The 22,897-nt window shown below is 39.0% G+C and overlaps 1 protein-coding gene and 1 long non-coding RNA gene across 11 annotated transcripts in view; one reads left to right on the forward strand and one right to left on the reverse strand.

The window, feature by feature from the left end:
- The window catches only part of CASK (calcium/calmodulin dependent serine protein kinase), a 405,070-nt gene that overhangs the window by 108,085 nt on the left and 274,088 nt on the right, over positions 1-22,897 (reverse strand). For all 10 annotated transcript variants that reach the window (XM_050776177.1, XM_050776176.1, XM_050776182.1 and 7 more), the window contains 2 exons: positions 12,139-12,222; positions 1,825-1,924 (listed from right to left, as the gene is read on the reverse strand). In XM_050776177.1, coding sequence (XP_050632134.1) covers positions 1,825-1,924; positions 12,139-12,222 — 184 coding nt within the window. The remainder of the gene's footprint in view (positions 1-1,824; positions 1,925-12,138; positions 12,223-22,897) is intronic.
- The window catches only part of LOC126946170 (uncharacterized), a 33,933-nt gene that overhangs the window by 3,875 nt on the left and 7,161 nt on the right, over positions 1-22,897 (forward strand). The gene's annotated exons all lie outside the window — the stretch shown is intronic.

Here is a 22,897-nt window from a genome sequence, read left to right on the forward strand (position 1 = left end):
AGGGAAGAAGCATTAGTACATCCATTCTTCCTATATTGCTGTGGGACAAAAACCTCAGACTCTAGGAAGGGCCCAGGGCCTCAGTCCCAGTGGTAATATATGAATATTAATGAAGCTAGCACCAGAGTACAAAAATCAAAGTCAGCACAAAATCAAACATGACAAATATGGAGTGACTCTAACGAAAGAAAGAAAAAAAGCTGAGGCCAAAGGACACATGATTCAGGAGTTAAGTAAATAAAAAACGCACAAATAAAAATTTAGAACACACACATGCACACACACATCTACATATACATATAAAAGGACCCTATGGGCTTTTAATAAATGATCCTTGAGAATATCACACTGGTAAGATGGAAATCTGAGCATTTTATAAAATGGTTTCGGTTTTTTATTTTTTTTAATCTCTTTTTTTTTTTTTTTTTTTGAGACGGAGTCTCGCTCTGTGGCCCAGGATGGAGTGCAGCCGCGCAATCTCGGCTCACTGCAAGCTCCGCCTCCCGGGTTCACACCATTCTCTTGCCTCAGCCTCCCGAGTAGCTGGGACTACAGGCGTCCCCCACCATGCCCGGCTAATTTTTTTGTATTTTTAGTAGAGACGGGGTTTCACCGTGTTAGCCAGGATGGTCTTGATCTCCTGACCTCGTGATCTGCCCGTCTCGGCCTCCCAAAGTGCTGGGATTACAGGCGTGAGCCACTGCGCCCGGCCTTTTATCTCTTAATTAAGAGGAGAGGTCTCATTTTGTTGTCCAGGTTGGAGAGCAGTGGTGTGATCACAGCTCACTGCATCCTCAAACTCCTGGGCTCAGGTGATCCTCCTGAGCCGGGTGCCTCAGCCTCCTGAGTAGCTATGACTACACATGCACACCACTGCACTGGCTTATAAAATGATTTTGTGAACACTGGCAGGTTGTTTCAGGGGTACCTATATACAGTTCATCAAAACAAATAACTCTTCTATTTTCTTTCACCTTGGATACTTGTATGCAAGTGTCACAGATTTTTTTTTTTTTTTTTTTTTGAGATGGAGTCTCGCATTATCACCCACGCTGTAGTGCAGTGTCATGATCTCGGATCACAGCTCACTGCAACTCCGCCTCCTGGGTTCAAGTGATTCTCCTGCCTCAGCCTCCCAAGTAGCTGGGACTATACGCGCAGGCCACTATGCCTGGCTAATTTTTTTTTTTTTTTTTGTATTTTTGCAGAGACGGGGTTTTGCCCTGTTGGCCAGGCTGGTCTCGAACTCCTGACCTGAGGTGATCTGCCTGCCTTGGCCTCCCAAAGTGCTGGGATTACAAGTGTGAGCCACCATGCCTGGCCATGTTATGGATTTTTATATATGGAGAAGAACTTGGTAACTGTTTCAGGAGATAATTCACACGACAGCTCTACATTGAAAGATTCCATTCAAAGCAGTGCTGCTCCACAGTCTGATCTAATACGACTGACCTGGGGAAAAGTTTATATCAGAAGTTTTTGTTGAGAGAGAAGGTAATCAGAAAGATCCCAAAAGACTGACTAGGATGTCGGATTGGATGGAATGCAATACTGGGTCAAGAGTGTGGAAAGGGGAGGAAGTATTACTGAGGTAAAAAGAAAAAAAAGTGAAATGTTGGTTTTGGAGCCACAGGAGAAAGCAACTTTGGTATTAAAATGAAAAGGAAAAAGACATATGTAGACAGGATTTGGTTGCTGACAAACTTCCTTAGAATCCGTTGGAAGATTTAACTAAATGCACAGAAAAAGTTTATTCACAATAGGAAAGAATGGATGTAAATACCAAATGACTCACACAGGTGAATAAGTGAATTATCCAGTTACCTGAGGAGGTAGGGTCTTCGGAGAAATCTGGCAACTCTTCAGGGGGATCCCCATAGAATGAGTTGAATTTGTGACTTGACACAGCGGCTAGTACTGCACCCTAAAGCAAAGAGATGAAAAAATAGATTATTAAAACAAATACACAAATATAAATGTTATTTAACAAATTATCTATCTGAAGGATTATCCATTAAGTCAAATATATAGGAGATGATGGCTAGAAGAGAAGTAGCTTTTAAATTATTTCAGATTCCTTTAAATAAATTACATATGCATATACCAGAATAACACTAATTGGGAATTGGAAAAGTATATGAAATCACTTACATCTTGAATTCAAACATGCAACACAGAATGGAATATTCTGCAGTTATTATAAATTGATGTTGTAGAAGGGTGTTTAGTGGAATGAAAAGATGTCTGTGATTAATTACATGAAGAAGGTTTAAAATCAATGTATATTATAATCTCATTTTTGGGTAAAAAAGTTAATATGGATATAAAAGACTGCATATACACCAGAATGTTAATAGCATTAATTATCTCTGGGTGGTAGGATTATGAGTCATTTTTCTTTTTAAAATCTTTTTTCCCTCTTTTAGTTTTAACAATGACAATGTGTTACTTTTGTATAGTAATTATCCATCAGGCCACACAACAGAATCAACTACATATGACTCTTTTAAGCTATATGCATAGCCTCCCCTCATTCCTAGTTGGAAATCACTGCCATTTGAGTGCATGACATCCCTTAGGACTGTTGAGTGGAAAAATGTTGGGAGTTACTGCTTCAGTAAATCATATTTATTATTATTTTTTATTTAAACAGCTTTAACGGTACAAGTGGTTTTTGGTTATATGCATAAACGGTACAGTAGTCAAGTGTGGGCTTTTAGTGAATCTGTCTTCTGAGTAGTGTACAGTGTACCCAACAGGTGATTTTCTATCCCTTGCCCCTCAAGTCTCTAGTGTCCATTATACTACTCTGCATGCCTCTGTGTACCCACAGCTTACTTCCCACTTACAAGGGAGAACATGTGGTATTTGGGAGTAAATCGTTTAACCTCTCTAGGCTTTCTTATCTGTAAAGTAAGAATATGAAAACGGGCTGGGTGCAGTGGCTCATGCCTGTAATCCCAGCACTTTGGGAGGCCGAGGCGGGCAGATCGCCTGAGGTCAGGAGTTTGAGATCAGCCTGACCAACATGGAGAAACCCTGTCTCTACTAAAAATACAAAAAGTTAGCCAGGCGTGGTGGCGCATGCCTGTAATCCCAGCTACTCGGGAGGCTGAGGCAGGAGAATCGCTTGAACCTGGGAGGCAAAAGTTGCGGTTAGCCGAGATCGTGCCATTGCACTCCAGCCTGGGCAACAAAAGCGAAACTCCGTCTCAAAAAAAAAAAAAGAATATTAAAACGGACTTATCTTACAGGATTGGCAAAAGTCATAATGTATTCATGAAAGTGCTTTGCGAATTGTAAAGCATTTTGTAAGTGTATATCATTACTAACTCTGCTAATAAAGAACTAGAACGTGAGCACAGCCTTTTGCTGGTCTATGTAGAATCACTCATTTAGTTAGTTTATCAAATCACCTAAGTAGTCTAAGTCTACATTTTAAATATTAACTCTTGAATTTTTCTGGAAAGATAAAACTTGTGTGTGTTTAGGTATCTGCTAATATGAGAACATTGTTACTATTTTTTGAGACAGTGTCTCGCTCTGTTGCCCAGGCCGGAGTGCAGTGGCATAATCTCGGCTCTCTGCAGTCTCAACCTCTCAGGCTCAAGCGATCCTCCCATCTCAGTCTCCCAAGTAGCTGGGACTACAGGCCTGTGCCACCATGCCTGGCTAACTTTTGCATTTTTTTGTAGAGATGGGGTTTCACCATGTTGCCCAGGCTGGTCTTGAACTCCTGCTCTCAAGCGATCCACCCGCCTCAGCCTCCCAAAGTGCTGGGATTACAGGTGTGAGCCACTGTGCCTGGCCAGAAAACATTAATAAAATATATTTCCACAAAGTTTACTTACTGTAGAAAGGGAAGAGCAAAAAGAGAGAGGTGATACTGATGTTAACATTCCAGGTAACTTGAGATTTCCAAAAGTCTAAAGTTACGCATGAAAGGTTCTTATGCAGAATTATAGCTGCCATGTTGAAAAAACAGTAGTGAATGTTGAGTTCTTCTTTCTATAGAAACTTATTTCACTTTACGTATTATACATGTTTCCTAAAAGCTGAGGGGGAATGGAATTTTTATATATCAAATCGCGTTTCCCACACACTGAAATTAGGCTTTTAGAGATGCTTTATTTTTATTTTCAAATGAAGTACAACTGTATTTCTTAAATGTTAGTTATATGCTTCAAGGCCTGTTCTTGCTACTGCTATCGTCAAAGATCTATAATAAATACCTATACTACTAGGAAAACACTATTTAAAAGAGCCCTGAGATGTAAATGCTTTTGAAACAATAGTACTATGTTTTAAATTTATCTGTCTTATGACTAGCAGTTTTGTTTATGTAGTTTTTTTTTTTTTTTTAAATAATAGAAACTGAGTCTCACTATATTGCCCAGGCTGGTCTCAAACTCTGGTGCTCAAGCACTCTTCCAGCCTCAGCCTCCCAAAGTGCTGGGATTACAGGTGTAAGCCATGGTGCCCTATCTAATATTTAGTTGTCTGAACCCAGTGACTATAGGTGGTTTAAATATTCAATGCAAGCCATTGTGTAAAACAGCAACATCGTTCTGAAATAGGTCATGGATTCATAGAATTTTATTAGAGTTTGAGAATCAACCTTAGAGATTATTGATTTTAAGAGATTCATTTTGCAGATGAGAAAACTGAGGTCCAGAGAGGCTTAGCAACCTGTTAAGGTCTCTGTCAACTTAGAGACACAATGAAGAGTAGACATAATTGACATCCAGTGACTACTCTTCCCAGTTCAAGGATTTCTACTATACTAGGGGTCAGCAATTTTTTTTCTGTAAATAACCAGACAGTAAGTATTTTAGGCTCTAAAGGTCATATGGTCTCTTTTGCAACTACTCAATTCCTGTATTGTAGTGTGAAAGCAGCCATAGACAATATGCAAATTAATGTACTTTGCTGTGTTCTAATAAAACTTTATATACAAGAATAGGCAGTGGGTTGGATTTGACTCCCAGGTCATAGTTTGCCAACCCCTGTATTACATTATTGCTACTGATGAGCAATAATGAATACAGGGGTTGGCAATAATGTAATATTGCTCATCAATAGCAATAATGTAATACAACAATAAAAAAATCAGATTTTATACAAGTAGTTCTTCAAACTTTCTGGCTTATTAAACCCTTGACAAAGAAGTTTTCTACCTGCTTTAATTTAGAAGGTATAATTTAGTATCTTTTAAGGGTGAAACATAATACTTTTGAGTTAATTAGACTATTCACAATCTGTTAAGATAAATAATATTAAAGTACTTTTTTATCAAGCAAATTAACCTAGAAAGGAGAAGGCAGATTATAAATTCAGAGAAAAAGAGCACCACAAGTTTTTAATTTGTAGTTAAGAACCAGAAAGAATTCTTAATCATAATTATAGTTTTCTTGAAATGTCAATATGTCAAACATCAAAATGGAATGCTTCTGGCTAGATGATTCTGTGTAGCATTTAAGGAAGTGGAAAACAAGAAAATGGTTAGGTCAGATTTCTGCTAAATTAAACTACTGAATGCACTTAATGGGGGAACAAAGATATTGAGGAACACAAGAGCTGAACAAAGATGTATTGCTGACCTGAAGACAAAAGCCAAAAACTGAATACTCCCTTTTTGGTATTTCCTGAGCTCAGAAACATGCATCATGAAGTTTGATAGGTACAATGGCAGAAGGGTACATTTTTAAACACTAAATACAAAACACACAAGTATTGGATATAAAATAATTGGTTTTGTACCCAAATAGCAAGGTAATACACAGTCATGACAGGAGGGTACATTTTAAAACATCTAAATACAAAATATACAAGTATCAGATACAGAATAATTGGCTTTGTACCTAAATAACAAGGTAATATATAGTCATATTCCTGAGTGAACAGGGAAATATACTGAGGGGGGAAAGTGTATCACCAGAACATACCAAGAGGAATGTGACAAAAAATTTGAAAGATAATCATCCTATTAGAATTCAGACGACTGAACTCAAAAGCCTTAAAAAGGGTGGAGAATTTGGAGAGGTTGAGGCTGAACAGAGACGAGCAAAAGTCAAGAAAATAATTTCAAGGTAGAGATGTTAAAGAATTCGGGTTGATTATACTTAAGAATTAGGTCCTAGATGATAATTAGGTGACATGATTAATTAAATCAGAACTTTTGATATGTCTCCATATAGTCACAACCAAAGTTATCATTCAGTTTAGTCTGCATAGTCTATACATATATAATACTCAAACATAACCTAAACATAGGTTATTGGTATAACCTGGAATTTCATAATATTCAGTCAGGATATATGACTAAAAGAGGCTGCAGTATTTTCTCTAGAGAAAATGAAAAATGACACTTGTAAGTGTACTAGATATGGCTATATTTAAGAGTAATTGCACAGAATAGATATCTTAGAAATTCTTTTGGGTCTATGTAAAAGTATTTTATAAAGATGGTCTTAAATGTACATAATTTTCAAAATCTATTGCCCAACAGGAAGTAATAAATTCTACATTTCAGAATCATAAACTGGTTGGTGGCTCATACTTGTAATCCCAGCATTTTGGGAGGCCAAGGTGGGAGGACTGCTTCAGTCCAGGAGTTTGAGACCAGCCTGGGCAACAGAGTGAGACCCTGTCTCAATTAAAAAAGAAAAAACAACATATATCTATATATGTATTTCTTTTCTTTTCTTTTCTTTTTTTTAACATGGAATTTCGTTCTTGTTGCCCAGGCTGGAGTGCAATGGTGCAAACTTGGCTCACCACAACCTCCAACTCCCAGGTTCAAGCAATTCTCCCGTCTCAGCCTCCCGAGTAGCTGGGATTACAAACATGTGCCACCATGCCCGGCTAATTTTGTATTTTTTTCAGTAGAGATGGCGTTTCTCCATGTTGGTCAGGCTGGTCTCAAACTCCCAACCTCAGGTGATCCGCCCGCCTCAACCTCCCAAAGTGCTGGGATTACAGACGTGAGCTACCGCGCCCGGCCTATATATGTATTTCTTAAAAAAAAAAAAAAAAAATCACAAATTAACTGATCTGTAAAATCAATATATAAGATCAAAATCACTTCACTTATTATTTTTGGAATTGTTCATACCAGAATATTTGTGGAACTGTTCATACCAGAATAACAGTTTTTTCAGTTTTTAGAATTAAGGTCCCCACCCTGCTAATTTTTGAGACAGAGTCTTACTCTGTCACTTAGGCTGGAGTGCAGTGGTGGGATCACAGCTCACTGCAGCCTTGACCTCCCAGGCTCAAGTGATCCTCCCATCTCAGCCTTCCAAGTAGCTGGGACCACAGGTGTGTGCAACTACACCCAGCTAATTTTTTATTTTTTGTAGAGCCGGGGGTCTCCTTATGTTGCTCAGGCTCAAAGGTTATCTTTTGGATACCAGATTTAATGCTCTGATTAGCAGAAGCCCACAACGATTGCTATCTCAATTTACTGCCTTTGTACAAACCCTTACTACAGAGAGGACTGTATGTAAATGCTGGGTTTCATTAAGGCACAAAGGTCTTTAATAAATCTTTAAGTTAGTTTTTGTTGAATTAACAGAAAGAAGATTGCCAAAAAGTATCTATTATAGCTTCCTGGTTGACCTGTCAAAAAGTGCTGCTTAGTGTATAAGCATTACTCTGCAGGTACCAAGACTCCATAGCAATACCATACAATAGAACTATCTGCGATGAAGGAAATTTTCTAAACCTGTGCTGCCTAATACAGTAGCCATCAGCCACACGAGGTATTGAGCATTTGAAAGGTGGCTAGCGCAACGGAGCAACTAAATTTTACATTTTATTTAATATTAATTTATTAACATTGAAATGTAAATAGTTACATATGGCTATTTACTACTGTACTGGATAGTACAGCTATATACAGTACTAGAAAATGGCACTCCTAAACAAACCTTTTGTAGTTATGCATAGTTCAGGAGCACAAGAGACCAATCAGTAAGTCAGAGAATACTTTTGCAATTTGCAAAATTAATAAAGGCCAGGCACGGTGGCTTATGCTTGCAATCCCAGCACTTTGGGAGGTACTGAGGCGGGCAGATCACTTGAGGTCAGGAGTACAAAACCAGCCTGGCCAATATGGTGAAATCCCATCTCTACTAAAAATACAAAAATTAGCTGGATGTGGTGGTGCCTGTAGTCCCAGCTACTTGGGAGGCTGAGGCAGGATAATCGCTTGAACCTGGTAGGCGGAGGCTACAGTGAGCCGAGATTACACCACTGCACTCCAGCCTGGCCGACGGAGTGAGACTCTGTCTCAAAAAAAAAAAAAAAAAAAAAAAAAAACAAACACAAAAACAAAAAAAACCAAACAATAATAATAAAGAAAAACTGTAGAAAGTTATTAGAAATCCTTGCTTTCTGTATATATAGGAAATAAATGATTTTATTCTCTTAACTGGATCACGTGGACTCAACTCACCATTTCTTAAATGGACTGCAATAAATTTACCCTAACATAGAATATTGCTTCTATTTGTATAGAATTTCTTCAGCATACTTTACTGTGGGGAATTTGCTTTCTAGGGGTAGAAATAATTGCAGAAGCAATGGGGATGACTTCAGAATACATTCCCTCCTGTGTCTTCTCTGAATAGACATCCTCAGATACCCACAGTTACCACTTTCCTTAGTACCTCCTTCAGTAGATGACAGCCAGGGTTAGAGTACAGGTGTGCCCTCCTTAAGAGCCCCGACCACAGAGCACAAATTTTCCACAGAGCCTGGAGATCATGCAGTCTGTCTCATGTATCCTAATATTCAGTTTGAGAAAATATGATCCTCATATTCAGTTCTGTGCTCAGAACTATGTAGTTTATTAAAGAAAGTATTGTTATCTAGAGGATTCTTTTTTTTTTTTTTTTTTACTGAAGTATTACAATTCCAGAGCTTAGTATGAATTAGGAGGAAAAAACTCGACACATGAAACGTGTGGTAACCAAAATGGGGAAAATACATTTTTCCATCATCATTCCATCATGACTAGGTTACCAAGGTAATTTTCTTCTTCTTCTTTTTTTTTTTTTTTTGAGACAAGGTCTCACTTTGTCACCCAGGCTGGAGTGCAGTGGTGCGATCCTGGCTCACTGCAACCTCCACCTCCCAGGCTCAAGCGATCCTCTTGCCTCAGGCCCCCAAGTAGCTGGGATTACAGGCATGCATGGCCACCACACCTGGTTAATTTCTGTATATTTTGTAGAGATGGGGTTTCACCATGTTGCCCAGGCTGGTCTTGAACTCCTGAGCTCAAGCGATTTGCCCGCGTTGGCCTCCAAAAGTACTAGGATTACAGGTGTGAGCCACTGTGCCTGGCCACAAAAGTAATTTTCTACTGCTTTCTGTGAACTCCCTTTTAATCACTTCCAAGGGAGTCATTACAAATTCAACTGTCACCCACCATTGAGAAGGTTAAGAATAGTGTCTGGGTAGGATGAGCACCTAGTTGTGTGAAAATAAAGTGTGTGGTGAACTCTGAAAGCCAAGGAAGTTGCAATCTCTGTTCTAGAAGTCCACTGAAGAGGCAGAATGAGAATTAGTTCCTTGAGGATGGTAGGTGTAACATGTTTTAACAAGGTGGCTGAACTACTCAAAAGAATACAGCCTTATCAGAAGCCAAACATGTTCACTAATGACCCTGCTGATGTTCCTAGTTCTAGGTTGTTTGGTGGGTCTTAAAACTTTAAATAGCCCTGCAAAGGGATGTGGTAAATCCACATGACCCCTCTGTTTTGACAGCTTGGCCCTGTCCAAACGAATCTTAGTCACCACTTTGGCTATTTTAGGCCCAAGTCTGATTCTGTGGCCCTGGGAGAAGTACAGCATGTGTTTCTTGTGATGGGGCAAGCCCAAGCCCTCTGGTGAAATGTCTGTATTTGGGCAATGAAAGGTTCAACCCCGGCCGGGCGCGGTGGCTCAAGCCTGTAATCCCAGCACTTTGGGAGGCCGAGGCGGGCGGATCACAAGGTCAGGAGATCGAGACCACAGTGAAACCCCGTCTCTACTAAAAATACAAAAATTAGCCGGGCGCGGTGGCGGGCGCCTGTAGTCCCAGCTACTCAGGAGGCTGAGGCAGGAGAATGGCGGGAACCCGGGAGGCGGAGCTTGCAGTGAGCCGAGATCGCGCCACTGCACTCCAGCCTGGGCAACAGCGTGAGACTCCGTCTCAAAAAAAAAAAAAAAAAAAAAAAAGAAAGGTTCAACCCCATACAGTGTAATGTCACATGAGGCCAAAGCAGCATTAGGTTTAGAAGGACTTACAGAAGAGTTGACAAAAAAAGTATAATAATAGTTCCTTTGGGGAGGAAACTAACTTCAAAAACAGTTGACCAAATTTCACCATGGAAAATAAGAGTTTTTTATTTGTAGGTTACACAGGTTTAGGTGGATATCAAGGCAAAAAGAATAAAAGTTTTGGGAAACTTCCTTGGGTACCATCTCAATAATGGCTTATCATTAATAATTATTTTGGCCAACCACTGTTAAAGCAAATAGAGAAGAGTCAGTTTGAACCCTTGACTGCAAAATCAGTGAGGAGAAAAGTTAAAATGGGAATAATCAACACCAACAATGATATGTTAATATTTCCCTTGTTCTATAGGAGCACGGTTGAATAGACCCTTCTGTAATGATGGAAATGTCCTACATTTGTGCTGTCTAATATAGTAGCCACTAGCCAAATGTGGTTATTGAGCACTTGAAATGTGCTAGTGTGACTGGGAAACTGACCTTTCATTTAATTTTAATTAATTTAAATAGCTGCATGTGGCTAGTGGGGACCATGTCAAAAGTTTCAGGTCTGTAGGATAATATTGTGGCCTAATAGTTTCCTCAAAATTCATATAAATGTTTTTATAAGTCTAGAGTTATACATAATAATTCACTAACTTCAGGGGTTGAAAAATAAATTCACAGTATTATTAGAATTTATGGCATATCTGAAAATACTTAAGAAGAAAAGTTTTATAGTTGGCAGGAGTCATGTGACTAAGGAAGACTACTATCCAATCAACCACTTAGAGAACAGTTAACATTTTTCAGTATCAAAAGTAAGTCAAACATAAATTAATTTTAAGAAGTTAAGATAATCAATTTTTCTTTGTTACTCTGGAGGGTTGGCTCTCTCACAGCATTTTCTCTCAGTGCTGAAAAGATTCCATTATTTTATGTTTGGTCTTTTTCAGAACCTTTTAAAGTCAAACGGACTCCCCATATGGGGTGATTACCAGTTTTCTTCTTTCTTTTTTTTTTTTTTTGTGAGGTGGAGGATAGGGAGAGTGGTAAGAGGGAGAAAGACACCTGGGAAGAATAAAAAAGGTGAGAAAAGTGATCTGAGCTGTAAATATTTTCTAGTAGATCAAGGTAGTGTAAGATTTTATTTACTGCTTTCTGATAGTTGTTCAATCTTAGTTCCAATTCTTTTTTTTTTTTTTTGAGATGAAGTCTCGCTCTTGTTGCCCAGGTTGGAGTGTAATGGCACTATCTCAGCTCACTGCAACCTCCACCTCCCAAGTTCAAGCTATTCTCCTGCCTCAGCCTCCCGAGTAGCTGGGATTAATTACAGGTGCCCGCCACCACGCCCGGCTAATTTGTATTTTTAGTAGAGATGGGGTTTCACCATGTTAGCCAGGCTGGTCTCGAACTCCTGACCTCAGGCAGTCTACCCACCTTGGCCTCCCAAAGTTCTGGGATTACAGGCATGAGCCACCGCACCCGGCCCCTAGCTCCAATTCTAATTCAAAGTTATTTCCATTGAACTAAACATACATTTGTCAAAATATTTAAGTTTGAAAAAACATGGTCTAGATTTATATTCAATAATAATGGATAATAATATAACTATATCTCTGCTATAAATTTAAGACAAATCTAAAATACAACTAATCTTCTATTATAATTTATTGTTTAGACTCATACTGACATACTACCTTAAATAATTTAAAAAGCCAAAATCTTTTTGAAGTGGTGGTAATTTTTGGAAATGAGAATTTAGCTATAACAAAAACAATGGCCAGCATTAGTACATATTTATGGGCACCAAAACAGAATAAAAACATGATCATTAACTATATCTGCTTGGCTTTTTTGCTGATTTGTTCAATTTACCTTTAGTTTCCTCCTTGCATTGAATTTCCTCAGCTGCTCTACTGTTTCTGGAAGATGAATCTTGTAGGCATAACGATCCCGCTCCTATGTAAGATGAAAGATAATGAACATATATAACCGTTTACAAAAGTGCAGAAGCTTAATCTAAAACAAATAATAAAGCTAAAATTCTTAAATAGAAAACTCAGATTGAATTTTAGATTGGAGATTTTATTCCATGATACTGGTAAGCAATCTGAAATGAGGGATATTAAAGTTAAACTGATAGTAATAAAATAATATTTCATTTTCTGCAATAAAGGGCTAAAATAATAGGTCACATAAATTTCATACATATGGCTAAAATAACAAATTGTAATTATTATAAAGGCATTGTTACTTTTTTTTTAGAGACAGGGTTTTACTCTGTCGCCCAGGCTGGAGTGCAATGGCACAATCATACCTCACTGCAACCTTGAACCCCTGGGCTCAAAGTGATCCTCCCACCTCAGCCTCCTGAGTAGCTGGGATATAAGTGCACCATGTCTGGCTAATCTTTTTTTTTTTTAATAGAGAAGGAGTATTGCTATGTTGCCCAGGTTGGTCTCAAACTCCTGAGCTCAAGTGATCCTTCCGCCTCGGCCTCCCAGAATGCTGGGATTTACAGGTGTGAGCCATTGTGCCTGGCCTCAAGTTACCTTTGATGTATTTGCCAGGTAAAACAAGCATTTGAAAAATCAATTCCACAACTGATTCAGCATTCTACATTGTCATGGACTATAACAATTACAGACTTTTCTAATTAGGACACACTTATTTTGTTTTTTTGTTTGTTTGTTTTTTGAGACAGGGTCTTCCTCTGTTGCCCAGGCTGCAGTGTAGTGGTCTGATCACAGCTCACTGCAAGCCAGGTGTGGTGGCTCACACCTGTAATCCCAGTACTTTGGGAGGCTGAGGCAGGAAGACTGTTGGAGCCTGGGAGGTTGAGGCTGTGGTGAGCTAGGATCTCACCACTATACTGCAGCTTAGGTGACAGCATAAGACCCTGTTTCAAAAATAAATGAATCCCCCATTATTTATTTATATATTTTTAGAGACAGGGTCTCATTCTGTCACCCAGGCTGGAGTGCAGTGATGAGATCCTGGCTCACCACCGCCTCAACCTCCCTGGCTCAGGCAATCCTCCCACCTCAGCCTCCCGAGTAGCTGGGACTACAGGCAAGTGCCACCATGCCTGGCTAAGTTTTGTATATTTTGTAGAGATGGGGTTTTGCCATGTTGCCCAGGCTGGTCTTGAACTCCTGGACTCACGCGGGTTCCTCCCGCCTTGGCCTCCCAAAGTGCTGGGATTACAGATGTGAGTCACTGTGACTGGCCCCTCATGTATATTTTAAATCTCTTCTTACTCTTCTCCTCACTTTGGTCCTACTCTAATTTGCCAATGTATCTTGAGGATTCATATGCTATAAGTACTCATTAATTTCACAAATATTTCAAGAGCTGATTATATGCCATGCATTGTCCTATGCATTTGGCATACACAAGGAAATCCAACAAAGATTCCAGCCCTCATGGTAGATCATATTCTAGTGCAAGAAGGTGAGAAAACACAAAAAAGGTAAATTACAGAGTATGTCAAAAGTACTATGGAATAAGGCAAAAAAGTGAAGCAGGTAGGAGGGATTGGGTACATTGAAATTTAAAATAGGGTGGTTGGCTGGGTGTGGTGGCTCATGTCTATAATCCCAGCACTTTGAGAGGCTGAGATGGGAGGATCACTTGAGGCCAAGAGTTCAAGATCTAGCAATAACCTGTCTCTATGAAAAAATTAAAAAATTAGCCAGGTGTGGTGGCATGCACCTGTCATCCCAGCTACTCGGGAGGCTGAGGATTGCTTCAACCCATGAGGTCAGGGCTGCAGTGAGCCATGACTGCAACTGTACTCCAGCCTGGGCAACAGAGCATGACCTCATTTCTAAAAAACAAAAACAAATTGGGTGGTCAGAGTAGGCCCAATTGAGAAAGTGACATTTAGAAGAGGTGAGGGAGTGGTCTAGGCAGAGAAAATAATCAATGCAAAGGCCCAAGGGAGGGAGTATGTCTGGAATTTTCAAGAAGTAGCCAGGAGACTAATGTATGTGAAGTGATGTGAAGGGGTCAAGGAGAATAGTGGATCAGATCAGAGAGATGACAAGGCTGGGGTAGGCCATGCGGGCCTTTGGCTTTTATTCTGAGTAGGAGAGGAAGCCAGTGGAGGGTCTTGAGCTAGAGTGACATGATCTGACTTTATTTTTATAGATTCTGGGGTTACACATGCAGGTTTGCTACATGGTTATATTGCATAATGGTGAGGTTTGGGCTTCTAGTGTACCCATCACTCAAATAGTGAACACTGTATTCAATAGGTAATTTTTCTTTTTTTCCCTCACTTTTATTCAACATAGTACAAGATGTCGAAGCCAGAGCAATTAGAGAACTAATAGGTAAGTTTTCAACCCTCAACTTTTATTTTATTTTATTTTTTTAGGTGGAGTCTGGCTCTGTCGCCAGGCTGGAATGCAGTGGCGCAGTCTCGGCTCACTGCAACCTCCGCTTCCCAGGTTCAAGTGAATCTCCTGCCTCAGCCTCCCAAGTAGCTGGGACTACAGGTGCACACCACCACATCCAGCTAACTTTTGTATTTTTAGTAGAGACGAGGTTTCACCATGTTGGGCAGGATGGTCTTGATCTCTTGGCCTCCTGATCTGCCCACCTTGGACTCCCAAAGTGCTGGGATTACAGGCGTGAGCCACCACGCCCGGCCTTCAACCCTCAATTTTAAAGAAACATTAGTGGCTGTGCCAAGAATAGATTGGAAGGAGATGAGAGTTTTTTTTAAAAAAAAAAAAAGCAGGAAGACCAGTCAGGAGGCTTTTGCAGTAATTCAGGTGAAAGATGATGGTGGATGAAACCAGTTGGAAATAATAAAAAGGGTGAAAGAGAGATAGACTGTGAATATATATTTTTTTGTTTTCTCCAAAAAGCTTTACTGAGGTATAATTACATACAATAAGCTGCAAATGTTTAAAATGTACAATTTGATAAGTTTTGACATATATTTACAACCATAAAACCATTACCGTGATCAAGATAATGAACACATCCATCATGCTCAAAAGTATCTTCATGCCCTTCTGTAGCCCTCATCCCCATTCCCAGTCAGCCACTGATCTACTTTCTGTCACTTAGTTTGCATTTTCCAGACTTTTATATAAATTGAATAATATAGTATGTGCTCATTATTGTCCAGCTTCTTTCATATAGCATAAAGATTTTGAATCTATCCATGTTGTTGCATGTATCAATAGTTCATTCCTTTTTAACACTGAGTGGTATTCCATTGTATGCATGTACCATAATTTATCCTTTCACTCGCTGACGGACCCTGAGTTGTTTCCATTTTTTGGCTATTACACATAAAGTTGCTATGAACATTAAGGTCTTCATTGTATGAAGACGTGTTTCATCTTTCTTAGGTAAATACTAAGGAGTAGAATGGCTGGGCTATATGATAGGAGTATGTTTAACTTTTAAGAAACTGCCCAACTGTTTTCCAAAGTGGTTATACCATTTTACATTCCTACTAACAGTGTATGAGTTTCCATTGTTCTATATCTTTGTCAACACTTGGTATGGTCAGTCTTTTTTATTTTAGCCACTCCAATACATGTGTACAGGTATCTCATTGTGGCACTAATTTGCGTTTCCCTAATGACTAATGATGAACATCTTTGCCTGTGCTTATCTGCCATCTATATATGTTCTATGTTGAAGTATCTGTTCAAATCTTTTCTCATTTTGAATTGGGTTGTTTGTATGTTTTCTCATTATTGAGTTCTGAGGATTCTTTACATATTGCAAATATGTTTAAGTTTACTACATATCTGACTGTGAACTCTATTTTTAGCAAACACCTTTTCTGCTCACCATTCACTAAGGTGATGTGGAAAGACAGGTAAGGACAGAGTCAAAATGTATTTTTTTAAATAAAATTATGCTTCAATTATGATATCAATTATTTTCTAAGCTAGTAGAATCACAAGATTAAAAAGAAATCTGTTAAGGGGTCTCTTGTCTTTTTTTTTTTTTTTTTTTTGAGACAGAGACTCACTCTTGTTGCCCAGGCTGGAGTGCAGTGGCATGATCTTGGCTCACTGCAACCTCCGTGTTCTTGGTTCAAGCTATTCTCATGCCTCAGCCTCCCAAGTAGCTGGGATTACAGGCATGTGCTACCACACCCAGCTAATTTTTGCATTTTTAGTAGAGATGGAATTTTACCATGTTGGCCAGGCTGTTTTTTCTGAATTAAATAGTACCTCCTGATACTACTAATAATAACGTAATATGCATTCAGAAAAAATTCAATAGTAATGTGCCTTGCACTTTAATGAAGTACATGATTCATAGTCCCTTGTGCATATAAGATTTGGAAGATACGTGTAATTGGTGTGTTCATTTCCCAAAATTCAAATTGATTAGCCTGATATAAATATCCTTTTCACTTTTCAATTTTTTTTAATGACAATATACTTTACAGTCTATATATTAAGGCTACAGAGGGTGTAAGAAGAGCTCAACCATCTGTGAGGAAAATATACTCTTAGATGCTCTACTTTTGTTGGAATAAATATTCACACCAAGTATCATTAATTCAGAGAGATAAAGGTGTTAAATAGATATCATTTAACAGTCATAAGACATTAACATATTCCTTGGTCTAATACTCAAATTCTTTTTTGATGTGAAATAAGTAAACAGAACTTTCTTTGGTGGTTTTATCAAAGAAATAATTCCTGTTTTATTTAATTAAAAAACTTTACTTTTTTTTTTTTTTGAGACAGAGTCTTGCTCTTTCACCCAGGCTGGAGTGCAGTGGCACAATCTCGGCTCACTGCAAACTCCACCTCCTGGGTTCACGCCATTCTCCTGCCTCAGCTTCTCAAGTAGCTGGGACTACAGGCGCCCACCACCATGCCCTGCTAATTTTTTTTTGTATTTTTAGTAGAGATGGGGGTTTCACCATGTTAGCGAGGATCATCTCGATTTCCTGACCTCATGATCAGTCCGCCTCGGCCTCCCAAAGTGCTGTGATTACAGGCGTGAGCCACCGCGCCCGGCCTAAAAAAGCTTTACTTTTATTTACTTTTTCATGTTATATATTTTCTTTTTTTATTATTATACTTTAAGTTCTAGGGTACAAGTGCACAACGTGCAGGTTTGTTACATAAGTATACATGTGCCATGTTGGTGTGCTGCACCCATTAACTCGTCATTTACATTAGGTATAGCTCCTAATGCCATCCCTCCCCCACCCCACCCCATGACAGGTCCCGGTGTGTGATGTTCCCCACCCTGTGTCGAAGTGTTCTTATTGTTCAATTCCCACCTGTGAGTGAGAACATGTGGTGTTTGGCTTTCTGTCCTTGCGATAGTTTGCTCAGAATGATGGTTTCCAGCTTCATCCATGTCCTACAAAGGACATGAACTCATCCTTTTTTATGGCTGCATAGTATTCCATGGTGTATACGTGCCACATTTTCTTAATCCAGTCTATCATTGACGGACATCTGCGTTGGTTCCAAGTCTTTGCTATTGTGAATAGTGCCGCAATAAACATACGTGTGCATGTGTCTTTATAGCAGCATGATTTATAATCCTTTGGGTATATCCCCAGTAACGGGATGGCTGGGTCAAACGGTATTTCTAGTTCTAGATCCTTGAGGAATTGCCACATTGCCTTCCACAATGGTTGAACTAGTTTACAGTCCCACCAACAGTGTAAAAGTGTTCCTACTTTTCCACATCCTCTCCAGCATCTTTTGTTTCCTGACTTTTTAGTGATTGCCATTCTAACTGGTGTGAGATGGTATCTCATTGTGGTTTTGATTTGCACTTCTCTGACGGTCAGTGATGATGAGCATTTTTTCATGTGTCTGTTGGCTGCATAGATGTCTTCTTTTGAGAAGTGTCTGTTCATATCCTTCACCCACTTTTTTAAGGGGTTGCTTAATTTTTTCTTGTAAATTTGTTTGAGTTATTGGTAGACTCTGGATATTAGACCTTTGTCAGAGATGGGTAGATTGCAAAAATTTTCTCCCATTCTGTAGGTTGCCTGTTCACTCTGATGGTAGTTTCTTTTGCAGTGCAGAAGCTCCTTAGTTTAATTAGATCCCATTTGTCAATTTTGGCTTTTGTTGCCATTACTTTTGGTGTTTTAGTCATGAAGTCCTTGTCCTGAATGGTACTGCCTAGGTTTTCTTCTAGGGTTTTTATGGTGTTAGGTCTAACATTTAAGTCTTTAATATGTCTTGAATTAATTTTTGTATAAGGTGTAAGAAAGGGATCCAGTTACAGCTTTCTACATATGGCTAGCCAGTTTTCCCAGCACCATTTATTAAATAGGGAATCCTTTCCCCATTTCTTGTTTTTGTCAGGTTTGTCAAAGATCAGATGGTTGTAGATGTGTGGTATTATTTCTGAGGGCTCTGTTCTTTTTCCATTGGTCTATATCTCTGTTTTGGTACGAGTACCATGCTGTTTTGGTTACCGTAGCCTTGTAGTATAGTTTGAAGTCAGGTAGTGTGGTGCCTCCAGCTTTGTTCTTTTGGCTTAGGATTGTCTTGGCAATACAGGCTCTTTTTTGGTTCCATATGAACTTTAAAGTAGTTTTTTCCAAATCTGTGAATAAAGTCATTGGTAGCTTGATGGGGATGGCATTGAATCTATAAATTACCTTGGGCAGTATGGCCATTTTCACGATATTGATTCTTCCTATCCATGAGCATGGAATATTCTTCCATTTGTTTGTGTCCTCTTTTATTTTGTTGAGCAGTGGTTTGTAGTTCTCCTTAAAGAGATCCTTCACATCCCTTGTAAGTTGGATTCCTAGGAATTTTATTCTCTTTGCAGCTATTGTGAATGGGAGTTCACTCATGATTTGACTCTCTGTTTGTCTGTTATTGGTGTATAGGAATGCTTGTGATTTTTGCACATTGCCTTTGTATCCTGACACTTTGCTGAAGTTGCTTATCAGCTTAAGGAGATTTTGGGCTGAGACGATGGGGTTTTCTAAATATACAATCATGTCATCTACAAACAAGGACAATTTGACTTCCTTTTTTTCTAAATGAATACCCTTTATTTCTTTCTCCTGCCTGATTGCCCTGGCCAGAACTTCCAACACTATGTTGAATAGGAGTGGTGAGAGAGGGCATCCCTGTCTTGTGCCAGTTTTCAAAGGGAATGCTTCAGTTTTTGCCCATTCAGTATGATATTGGCTGTGGGTTTGTCGTAAATAGCTCTGATTATTTTGAGATACGTCCCATCAATACCTAGTTTATTGAGAGTTTTTAGTATGAAGGGCTGTTGAATTTTGTCAAAGGCCTTTTCTGCATCTATTGAGATAATCAAGTGGTTTTTGTCTTTGGTTCTGTTTAAATGATGGATTACATTTATTGATTTGTTTATGTTGAACCAGCCTTGTATCCCAGGGATGAAGCCGACTTGATCGTGGTGGACAAGTTCTTTGATGTGCTGCTGGTGCTGGATTCGGTTTGCCAGTATTTTATTGAGGATTTTTGCATCGATGTTCATCAGGGATATTGGTCTAAAATTCTCTTTTTTTGTTGTATCTCTGCCAGGCTTTGGTATCAGGATGATGCTGGCGTCATAAAATGAGTTAGGGAGGATTCTCTCTTTTTCTATTGATTGGAACAGTTTCAGAAGGAATGGTACTAGCTCCTCTTTGTACCTCTGGTAGAATTCGGCTGTAAATCCGTCTGGTCCTGGACTTTTTTTTGGTTGGTAGGCTATTAATTATTGCCTCAATTTCACAGCCTGTTATGGGTCTATTTAGGGATTCAACTTCTTCCTGGTTTAGTCTTGGGAGGGTGTACGTGTCCAGGAATTTATCCAGTTCTTCTAGATATTCTAGTTTCTTTGCGTAGAGGTGTTTATAGTATTCTCTGATGGTAGTTTGTATTTCTGTGAGATTTGTGGTGATATGCCCCTTTATCATTTTTTATTGCGTCTATTTGATTCTTCTCTCTTTTCTTCATTAGTCTTGCTAGCGGTCTATGAATTTTGTCAATCTTTTCAAAAAGCCAGCTCCTGGATCCATTGATGTTTTGAAGGGTTTTTTGTGTCTCTATCTCCTTCAGTTCTGCTCTGATCTTAGTTATTTCTTGCCTTCTGCTAGCTTTTGAATGTGTTTGCTCTTGCTTCTCTAGTTCTTTTAATTGTGATGCTAGGGTGTCAATTTTAGATCTTTCCTGCTTTCTGTTGTGGGTATTTAGTGCTATAAATTTCCCTCTCTGCATGGCTTTAAATGTGTCCCAGAGATTCTGGTATGTTGTGTCTTTGTTCTCATTGGTTTCAAAAAACATCTTTATTTCTGCCTTCATTTCGTTATGTACCCAGTAGTCATTCAGGAGCAGGTTGTTCAGTTTCCATGTAGTTGAGCAGTTTTGAGTGAGTTTCTTAATCCTGAGTTCTAGTTTGATTGTATTGGTCTGAGAGACAGTTTGTTATAATTTCTGTTCTTTTACATTTGCTGAGGAGTGCTTTACTTCCAACAATGTGGTCAATTTTGGAATAAGTGTGATGTGGTGCTGAGAAGAATGTGTATTCTGTTGATTTGGGGTGGACAGTTCTGTAGATGTCTATTTGGTCTGCTTGGTGCAGAGCTGAGTTCAATTCTTGGATATCTTTGTTAACTTTGTCTTGTTGATCTGTCTGATATTGACAGTGGGGTGTTAAAGTCTCCCATTATTATTGTGTGGGAGTCTAAGTCTCTTTGTAGGTCTCTAAGGACTTGCTTTATGAATCTGGGTATTCCTGTATTTGGTACATATATATTTAGGATAGTTAGCTCTTCTTGTTCAATTGATCCCTTTACCATTATGTAACAGCCTTCTTTGTCTCTTTTGATCTTTGTTGGTTTAAAGTCTGTTTTATCAGATACTAGGATTGCAACCCTTGCTTTTGTTTGTTTTCCATTTGCTTGGTAGATCTTCCTCCATCCCTTTATTTTGAGCCTATGTGTGTCTCTGCACGTGAGATGGGTCTCCTGAACACAGCACACTGATGGGTCTTGACTCTTCATCTAATTTGCCAGTCTGTGTCTTTTAACTGGGGCATTTAGCCCATTTACATTTAAGGTTAATATTGTTATGTGTGAATTTGATCCTGTCATTATGATGTTAGCTGGTTATTTTGCTCGTTAGGTGATGCAGTTTCTTCCTAGTATCGACGGTCTTTACAATTTGGCATGCTTTTGCAGTGGCTGTGAACTTTAAAAAATTATATAGCTGGGACTATAGGTGCATGGCATCACGCCTGGTTTTTGTTTTTTGTTTTTTGGGTTTTTTCTGACACAAAGCAATGGTATTATGACTTTGGGTAGCCGTCATTGCAAAGTTTTTCTTTATGTTATTTCCTTTTTTTTTTTTCTTTTTGTGGAGATGGGGTATTGCTCTTATCTCCCAGAGTGGAGTACAGTGGCATGGTTGTAGCTCACTGCAGCCTTTCACTCCTGGGCTCAAGTAATCCTCCCACCTTACTCTAATTACTTAGAGTAATTACTCAGTAATTACTTACTCAGCCTCCCAAGTAGCTGGGACTACAGGCTCAAGCCACTGCAACCAGTATCATTTTATTTCTTCAACTTGCAAGTTATCCAAGAGTTTTTCATATTTAAATTTCAACCATTCTAAAAAAATCCCTCTTACATCGACAGTAATGATTTACAAATACACATGGACAAATACTGAAATATAACATAAGCCTGCTCATACCAGCTGGATAACATTCTAATTGAGTTTTTCCATCTTCAGATGACATAAGTAGTGAAGTTAAACTGTTGTTTACACATGGCATGTGATACTCAGCTCAAAGAGCTGTCTTAAACTTTTTCATTTAAGTTTACTGACTTTTTTTTGTCTTTTTCATGCTAGAAATTTATTATGCATCAAGCTCAAATTACTTAGAACAAGAACTATAATCATTGGTAGGAACAAAATAAATACGCTATTAGCCAAGATAAGCTTTGAAAGTCACTGTAAGTAGGTAGTGTATAATGTTAAAACTATCTTCTAAAAGATTTGAAAAATGACTAAAATGGCTGCCATTTTCATTGTTATTTGGCATTTAAACTAGCTTTGAATGAACAAAAGATCCCTGTTATGGAGAAAGTGAGAAAAGTAAAGGAGAAATAGGAATTACCTCTAAACTGTTCATTACGTATCTGGGAGGGCAAAACAAACAAACAAAAAACAAAACAAAACAAAGAAAGTATCTAAAAATTATGCACTACTCTTTTCTGGGGGAAATCAGGAATAACTAGCACTGAGTATCAGAGGGGTGAATGCATATTTGAGAAGTAGCAGTCCTCCTACCTCAGGCTCCTGAGTCGCTGGGACTACAGGTGCGCACCACGAAGCTTGGTTAATTTTTTATTTTTATTTTTGTAGAGATGGGATTTCCCTATGTTGCCCAGGCTGAGAAGTAATATTCTTTTTTTTTTTTTTTCTTTTTTTTGAGACGGAGTCTTGCTCTGTCGCCCAGGCTGGAGTGCAGTGGCCGGATCTCAGCTCACTGCAAGCTCCGCCTCCCGGGTTCACGCCATTCTCCTGCCTCAGCCTCCCGAGTAGCTGGGACTACAGGTGCCCGCCACCTCGCCCGGCTATATTTTTGTATCTTTTAGTAGAGACGGGGTTTCACCGTGTTAGCCAGGATGGTCTCG

This window comes from Macaca thibetana, chromosome X (assembly GCF_024542745.1).
Source record: "Macaca thibetana thibetana isolate TM-01 chromosome X, ASM2454274v1, whole genome shotgun sequence".
Lineage (NCBI taxonomy): Eukaryota > Metazoa > Chordata > Mammalia > Primates > Cercopithecidae > Macaca > Macaca thibetana.